We start from the raw sequence: 8,503 nt of genomic DNA, 5'->3' as shown, positions 1-8,503 counted from the left end.
CAGAGTCTTGCTCTGTTGTCCAAGCTGGAGTGCAGTGGCGTGATCTCGGCTCACTGCAACTTCTGCCTCCCGGATTCAAGCAATTCTCCTGCCTCAGCCTCCTGAGTAGCTGGGATTAACAGGCATGTGCCACCATGCCTGGCTAATTTTTATATTTTTAGTAGAGATGGGGTTTCACCATGTTGGCCAGGCTGGTCTCAAACACCTGACCTCAGGTGGTCCACTCACCCTCGGCCTCCCAAAGTGCTGGGATTACAGGTGTGAGTCACTGTGTCCAGCCCTCCTATCTTACTTTTTACAGAAAACATTTGTTCATCTTTGCCTTATAGTCTAGCATGTAGTGGTTATTATTAATTATTACTGTTATTATTCCAGAACCTTTCTCTTGAGCTGCACAGTCTGCCAAAGTAGGGGAAGCAGCGTCAGCCTTTCCTTTGTTGTCTTCTGGTTCAATAAAGATGTGTTATGCATCTTCCATGTACCTGGTCCCTGCCTGCAGGGAGCTCCGTGTCTAGGATGGGGAGATAGTCCACTGTAACAGAGGAAGTCAGGGGCACCCAGAGGAAACACGGGACACAGCTGGGAGTGGGGAGGTGTCCAGGAAGGCGTCCTGGGGGAGGGGGTATCTGGGCTGGAAGATGAGGAGGGTTTAGCCAGGAAGCCAATCCATGTGGCAATGGCACGTGGAAGAAGGAAGAGCTAGACTTCAGTTTGAAAAATATGTGTCCTGGTCAGGAGTGGTGGCTCACGCCTATAATCCCAGCACTTTGGGAAGCTGAGGTGGGCAGATCGCTTGAGCTCAGAAGTTGGAGAACAGCCTGGACAACATGGCGAAACCCTGTCTCTACAATAAATACAAAAATTAGCCGGGTGTGGTGGCATGTGCCTGTAGTCCCAGCCACTTGAAGTTTGACATGGGAGGATGGCTTGAGCCCGGGGGTGGAGGTTGCAGTGAGCTGAGATTGTGCCACTGCCCTCCAGCCTGGCAAAAGAGCCAGACCCTGTCTACAAAAAAAAAAAAAAAAAAAAAAAAAAAAAAAAAAAAAAAAAAAAAAAAAAAAAAAAAAAAGAAAAGAAAAAAGGAAGAAAGGAAAGAAAGAAATATGTGTGTCTCCGAGTAGCCTCTCACCTCACAGAGACTTTCTTTCCTCAGATGAAAAATGGAGCCACTGACCCGCCCCAGAGCTGTGGGTGACCACGGCAGGCGGTCAGCTCTGCACCAAGCTTAGTTCTCCTCCTTCATCCTCTTCTCTCTCACTCTGAGCGTGAGAACCCAGGGCTTGTTCCGAGCGTTGAATGGGGAGGAACTGCTTAGCAATTGTCCTCCTCTCTGACCTTGAAGTGGAGTGGCTGGGGTGAAGTTCCAGGAACGGCCCAGAAGGCTTCTGACCGGGAGGTGCAGAGAGAGGCGTGGGGAGGCCCTTCCAGCTCAGTCCCCAGGCTGGCTCCGGGGTCCACATCCCAGCCGCTCACCTTGGGGACTCCCTCCCTATTCCTTCTGTTCCCTTGCCTGGCTTGGCGGGGCGGGGGGGGGCTAGGTGGGTGGATGAGGGGTGTGGGGGGGTGGATCAAGCAATTTGAGCAGCTTCCCTGCCCCTCTGCATAGGTGCTGATAGGGGCAATAATAGCAGTGAGGAACTCATTGACTTATAATGACCAGCAGACAGAAAGTCCTAACTTGTAGAATTTGCTGATTTCCGTGGTGTAAATGCTCCTACTATGATTGATTTCAAATCACCAGCGTGATGTCAACAGGCTCACAAAATTCCCGAACATTTAACAGTTGACTGGTTTTTTTTTCTTTCTTTTTTTTGAGTCAGAGTCTTGCTCTGTTGTCTGGGCTGGAGTGCAGTGGTGTGATCTCAGCTCACTGCAACATTTACCTCCTGGGTTCAAGCAATTCTCCTGCCTCAGCCTCCCGAATAGCTGGGATTAAAGGCTCCTGCCACCACGCCTGGCTAATTTTTTGTATTTTCATAGGCAGTGTTTCACCACATAGCCTAGGCTGGTCTTGAACTCCTGAGCTTAGGCAGTCTGCCCGCCTCGGCCTCCCAAAGTGCTAGGATTACAGGTGTGAGGTCACTGTGCCCGGCCCAGTTGACTCTTGTGAGCTGGTACAAGCTGGCTTAGCACAGCACAGGCGGGGGCTATGTAGGGGACCTCTCTACGGTGTGGGGGGCCCCAGCGCAATGGACTCCCGACCACAGGTAAGACCACGTGCAATAACAAGCTCTGTCATTGGACATCATCGGGTTCTAAACCCAGTGCTCAGGCTCCCTGCTGGGGTCTCCAGGCTAGTCTTGTCACCTGTCTGATCCTCGGTTTCCTCATCTATGGAATTAGATCATCAAAAGCTCCTGTTCTTAAGAGGGTTGTGTGAATTTCATAATTTACACAAAGCCTTTAGTGCAGGGCCAGCTTAGTAATGAGCACTTGATGAATGATGCCTCAACTTCCCCATCTGTACACAACACTGCTGGTGATGGATTCGTAGCCACCCGTGGGGCACCAGGCTTGCCACACAGCGAGTGGGCAGCAAATGCTTGCCACCTTCCATCAGGGCTAGAAGCTGCTCGCTCTCCCTGGGTCACCTGGCTCATCTGGGTCACCTGGCTCACCTGGCTCACCTGCAGGGCGGGGTCTTGGCAAATTGCACAGAGACAGCCAGCTCTTCCAACGTGTCTCTTGCACACTGTGGGCTCTCAGTACATGCTCTCCTTGGTCCTTCCAGCAGTCTCCGTGGGAGGTCCTTTCTGAATTCCCATTTTACTCTTGTGATCACTGAGGCCCAGAGCCTGTGAGTGGCACAGCTGGGATCTGAGCCCAGGTCCACCCTCTTTGCTGCCAAGCTTTCCTATGTACAGCACACGAGGGGCTGTGGGGTGGGGGCGTATGGGAGGAGGAGGCTTGTGGAGGCGGCATGGGTCTGCCAGGAGGTGCAATAGTAGATGCTGGGCAGATGTAGCTTGGTAGAGGAAGTTTTCCAGGCCGAGGCCCCCATGTGAACAAAGGTGTGGCAGGTGGACTTGCCTGCTGGGGGAAAGGGATGTTGGAATATTGGGGTCTCATTGTGCAGGAATATGAGGGTTGGTGGACTGGAGCTTTTCTGTAGGTTTGGTCCGGGCAGTGGGGCCCCTGGAATCCTTGGGTTAACACCACCCTGGCGAAGGAGCAAAGTATGAAACTGTAGCAGCAGAGATGTAGGTTAGATATGAAAGAGAACATTCCCGCTGCCCATGCTGGAAGACGCTGATCTATATTCTCAAGGGATAGGGTGGCATTTTCCCAATCTAGAGATGGTTGGAAAAAAGAGAAGGTGGCCAGGGCTGGGACTTGACCCCAATGCAGGAGAGGTTGGAGACACAGCGAGGGATGGGAGCGGAAGCAGCCCTCGACACCAGCAGCTGGGCTTCATGTGAATCGCACTTTGTCACCCCCTGCTCAAAACCCTCCCATGGCTCCCGGTCACCTGTGCCCCATTGTAAGGCCAATTGTAAGCCTCCTTGGGGCTACTGAGGCCCCTCGGGACCTGAGCCCTGTCGGTCTCTCTGATCTCATCTTTTTTTTTTTTTTTTTTTTAGACTGAGTTTTGCTCTTGTTCCCTAGCCTAGAGTGCAGTGGTGCGATCACGGCTCACCGCAACCTCTGCTTCCCGGGTTTAAGCGATTCTGCCTCAGCCTCCCGAGTAGCTAGGATGACAGGCGTGCACCACCACACCCAGCTAATTTTGTATTTTTACTAGAGACAGAGTTTCTCCATGTTGGTCATGCTGGTCTTGAACTCCCAACCTCAACGTGACCCGTCCACCTCAGCCTCCCAAAGTGCTGGGATTATAGGCATGAGCCACCTCACCGGGCTCTCTGACCTCATCTTTAGCCCACTGAGCGTCTTGCTGTTTCTGATGACACCAAGTCCCCTCATGCATCCTGGACTTTGCCCCCGCTGTTCCCTTGGCCTTAGACACCCTTCCCTTTTACCCCACCTCAGCCTTCCTCCTCAGCTCTTGGGTGCCTCTCCACTGAGGGGTCAGATGCTCCCTGGGCACCCCCGTCACTCCAACACCAATTCTGTCTTGTAACTGTTCAGCTGTGGGTGGGCCTCCCTGCTGAGCCGGGGCCCTTGAGGGTGGGGGACTTGGCCTGCCTTGCAGAGTTCACCTGCGTTAGGTGCTCAGGGAGGGCTGAGGAGTAGCTCAGGAGGGGAGAGGAGTAGCTGGGCGGGAGGGGCTGTTCAGGAGGCGCCGTCCCCTGCTCTGGGAGGCAGCATGGCCAGGCATTAAGGACCTGAGCTCAGAGTAAAAGAGTACAGACACCTGGGTTCGAATTCTGTTCCCACCGTTGTTCCCCAGCAGGTCCCCTAACCTTATAGGACCTCAGTTTGCTGATCTGTGAGCTGGGCACAGTACCAGCTGCCAGCACTCTCTGGGGCCATTGTGAGGCCTGGAGGTGGTGGTGGAAGGTGGCCAGCTTGCAGGCAGCACTCACTGTGTGGTGGTGCCAGGCTGACTCCCCTGTTCTCTCCTAGCAGGTGACCGCCATGTCGGTGAGGTTGCGGTTCCTGTCCCCTGGGGACACAGGGGCCGTGGGGGTTGTGGGCCGGAGCGCCTCCTTCGCAGGCTTCAGCAGCGCGCAGAGCCGGAGGATCGCGTAAGTTCTGGTATCCTGCGTGTGTGGGGGGGTAGGGGTGAAGGGCAGGGGGCTTGTTAATGGGCTGGGGCAGGGCAGGGACATCTTCTGTTGACAGATCTGAAGGCTCACTCTCAGGCCGGCTTGCAGCCCAAGCCAGAGAGAGAGGAGAGAGAGAGAGAGAGAGGGAGGAGAAAAGGAGGGGCGGGGGAGAGAGAGAGAGGAGAAAAGAGAGAGGAGAAAGGAGGGGGAGAGAGGAGAGACAGAGAGTGTGTGTGTGTGTTTCGTGAATCTATCATTTCCTTGAGACCTGAACAGTTAACATTTCAAATACTCAAGTAGTTGATCTGCCTGAGCTTAGCAGGTCTACTTGGCCGATTAAAAGAAAAAAAAAAAAAAAAAAAAAAAAACTGGGGCTCTGGCTGGGCACCATGGCTTACACCTATAATCCCAGCACTTTGGGAGGCTGAGGCAGGAGGATCACTTGAGCTCAGGAACTCAAGACCAGCCTGGACAACATAGCACGACCCCATCTCTCCAAAAAATTTTTTTAAAAACCAAAAAGCCAGGCTTGGCACGGTGGCTCATGCCTGTAATTCCAACATTTTGGGAGGCCAAGGCAGGTGGATCACTTGAGATCAGAAGTTCGAAACCAGCCTGGCCAACATGGTAAAATCCCATCTCTACTAAAAATGCAAAAACTAGCTGGGTGTGATGGCGGGTGCCTGTAATCCCAGTTACTTGGGACGCTGAGGTGGGAGGTTCACTTGAACCCAGGAGGCGGAGGTGCCACTACACTCCAGCGTAGGTGACAGAGTGAGATGCCATCTCAAAACAAACAAACAAAACCACACACAAACCCAAAAAAGCCAAAACCAAAAACAAAAACCCAAAAAAGCAGAGACTCAGATAGGTGGAGCTGCTAGCCCAAGGTCACACAGCAAAACTGGCCCAGGGTTGGGTCTCCTAAGAGCAGGGTTGGGAAGGAATGTCCTTCCTGTCTGAAAGATTAGGCAATGGAGCCACCTCTCCTGGCTCTGTGACCTGGGGCCAGTGACCTCACCGCTCCAGCCTTGTCCTCATCTGAACTGTGGGAATCATGGTGCACCCTGCTGGCGGGGCTGTCAGGAAGGAACCATGAGGGAGGCAGGGCCAGCAGCTGGTGCAGCCGGGGCGTTGGGCGTTAGCAGATGAGGGAGCAGGCTTGACACAGATGGGCCTGGGGGGCAGCACTGAGCCTGCGAGTTCCCGGGCCGGGGGGTGCTGGCTGGCCAGGCCCTGCCTGCTGCCCATCCTGTGTCTCCTCTCTGGCTTCAGGTACTAAGTTACTGGGAGGAAGGTTGTTTCTGCTCCCAGAGGCCATAGCCCGAGGAGCTCAGGCCTGCTGTCCCCTGGCTCCAGGGCCTCATGCCAGGCACTGTGCAAGCCCCTGGGGAACTATTTGCCAGTGGGCAGGCTGGGGAGTGGGGCAGTTTTCCGACACCCTGAAGGGGCCAAACCTCTGTCTGTCTGAGCTGATGGGGTGAACAGGTGGAGGGCCCCAGCCAGAGCAGAGTGCAGAACCCAGTAGGTCAGTGAGTCAGTCGACAACCAAACCCCACCATGCTCTTCCCCGACTTGAAACCCTGCAAAGATTCCCATCCTGCTCAGATTGCAACCCAGTGCCCTCCTCGCCTAGAGGCCCCTGGGACCTGGCCCCAGCAGTCTCGTTTCTTCCCTGGGCTCCAGCCACGCCAGCCTCCCTGCCCTTCCCGTGGAGCTCCTGTCCCACTCCCCCACCTCCAGTTCCTGCTGAACTGCCTGCAGGTGTTGGCTTCCTGCCAGGTCCTGGGGGAGGACCCTGAGCCCCAGAGTAGGCCAGGTGGCTTCTGTGTATGCGCCTGAGCTCTTTCCCAAGGGCCTTTACTGCTGGGATCAGACCCCACGTCCACCCCCTGAGGTCAGCCCTCCCAGTTCACTCACCTTTCCCCAGGGCTCCCTTCCTATGGGGGCTGGGTACCAGGACCCCAGGGTTCAGCTGGAAGCACCTTAGGAACCCCTGTTCACGCAGCAGATGGTCACAGAGCACTGACTCTGGCCTTGTCCCAGGCTCTGGGGACAGACCCAGGCCCTACCGTCCTGGGAGCTGGTGGCAGCAAACAATAGGCCAACGATAACTGAGACAGCTCCAGCCGGAGGCAGTGCTGTGAGGGAACTGAAATGGGAGCGGGGGAGGGCAGCCGGGGTCTCCCCGGAGAGCCCAACGAGGCAGGGGCACGGGGAGCCGAGGCAGGAAGGGACAGAAGAAGTGGACCTGCACGTGTGCAGGTGGGGGTGGGCCAGGAAGCCTTTGGTGGGGGAGGCAACAGGGGGTGCTGATGTCCTGGGTGGGAATGAGCTTTAAGGGACAGAAAGCAGGTGTGTAGCTGGCACATGCGACAGTGGTCAGGGAGAGGGGAGGACCCTTCGTTTCTTAAGTGTTGCTGAGACGGGAGTTAAGTATAAACTGTCAAGGAAATGAGGCTGTTTCTCGACTTAACCATTTCTGAGCTGCCTCTTCCCGGGCTTTATCAGGGTCCTCCACCCCCTTGTTGGGGTCTGTCATCAAGGCTGGAAGGTCAGCTGTGCAGGTTACCTGGCCAGGGGGTCACCTGGCCCAGGTGACCCTCTCTAAGCTGTGTGCTCTGGAGTGGGCTGGTCCACTGAAGCACTGTTGGGACCCCCAACAGTGTGGTCTGGAAGGAGGGGGAGGCTCTGCAGACCCCAAAGCCAAGGCCGGCTTCATGAGCTCGCAGCCTGTGCTCTGCACTGTATTCAATGCTTTGCGGTCATGCTTTAGAAATTTTTGTTATTTTTGAGGCAGGGGTCTCTGTCGCCCAGGTCGGGGTGTGATCTCTATTCACTGCAGCCTTGACCTCCTTGGTTCAAGTGATCCTCCCACCCCAGCCTCCTAAGTAGAAATGCTTAATAAACTTTTTTTGGGTTTTTTTGAGACAGAGTCTTGCTCTGTTGTCCAGGCGTGCAATGGTGCAATCTCGGCTCACTGAAACCTCTGCCTCCATCTCGGCTCACCGAAACCTCTGCCTCCTGGGTTCAAGTCATTCTTCTGCCTCAGCCTCCCAAGTAGCTGGGATCACAGGTGTGTGCCACCATGCCTGGCTAATTTTGTAGTTTTAGTAGAGACAGGGTTTCTCCATGTTGGTCAGGCTGGTCTTGAACTCCTGACCTCAGGTGATTGGCCCTCCTCAACCTTCAAAAGTGCTGGGATTACAGGTGTGAGCCACCACACCCAAACCACCCAGCTAATTTTTGTATTTTTAGTAGAGGTAGGGTTTTACCATGTTGGTCAGGCTGGTCTCGAACTCCTGGCCTCTGGTGATCCACCTACCTCTACCTCCCAAAGTTTTGGGATTACAGGTGTGAACTACTGTGCCCAGCCAAAATTACTTTTTTTTTGGAGATGGAGTCTCACTTTGTCACCCAGGCTGGAGTTCAGTGGTGCGATTTCAGCTCACTGCAACTTCCACCTCCCAGGTTCAAGCAATTCTCCTGCCTCAGCCTTCTGAGTAGCTGGGATTACAGGTGTGTGTCACACACCAGGCTAATTTTTGTATTTTTAGTAGAGACAGAGTTTCACCATGTTGGCCAAGCTGGTCTTGAACTCCTGACCTCAGGTGATCCACCCCCTTCGGCCTCCCAAAGTGCTAGGATTACAGGTGTGAGCCACTGCACGCAGCCCAAAATTCTTAATAAACTTTGAATTGGCCGGGCGCGGTGGCTGAAGCCTGTAATCCCAGCACTTTGGGAGGCCGAGGCGGGTGGATCACGAGGTCAAGAGATCGAGACCATCCTGGTCAACACGGTGAAACCCCGTCTCTACTAAAAATACAAAACATTAG

The 8,503-nt window shown here is 54.5% G+C and overlaps 1 protein-coding gene across 1 annotated transcript in view; it reads left to right on the top strand.

Annotated features, from left to right (window-relative positions):
- RIPOR3 (RIPOR family member 3) overlaps window positions 1-8,503 on the top strand; it is a 105,962-nt gene that overhangs the window by 54,634 nt on the left and 42,825 nt on the right. Inside the window, exon 2 of the mRNA XM_037727242.1 lies at window positions 4,525-4,646. Within this exon, the coding sequence (XP_037583170.1) occupies window positions 4,525-4,646 (122 nt within the window). The remainder of the gene's footprint in view (window positions 1-4,524; window positions 4,647-8,503) is intronic.

The sequence above is a fragment of the Cebus imitator genome, unplaced genomic scaffold (genome assembly GCF_001604975.1).
Source record: "Cebus imitator isolate Cc_AM_T3 unplaced genomic scaffold, Cebus_imitator-1.0 Scaffold224, whole genome shotgun sequence".
Lineage (NCBI taxonomy): Eukaryota > Metazoa > Chordata > Mammalia > Primates > Cebidae > Cebus > Cebus imitator.
The sequence above is the reverse complement of the archived record's forward strand: the minus strand, read 5'-3'. Positions and strand labels throughout refer to the sequence as shown.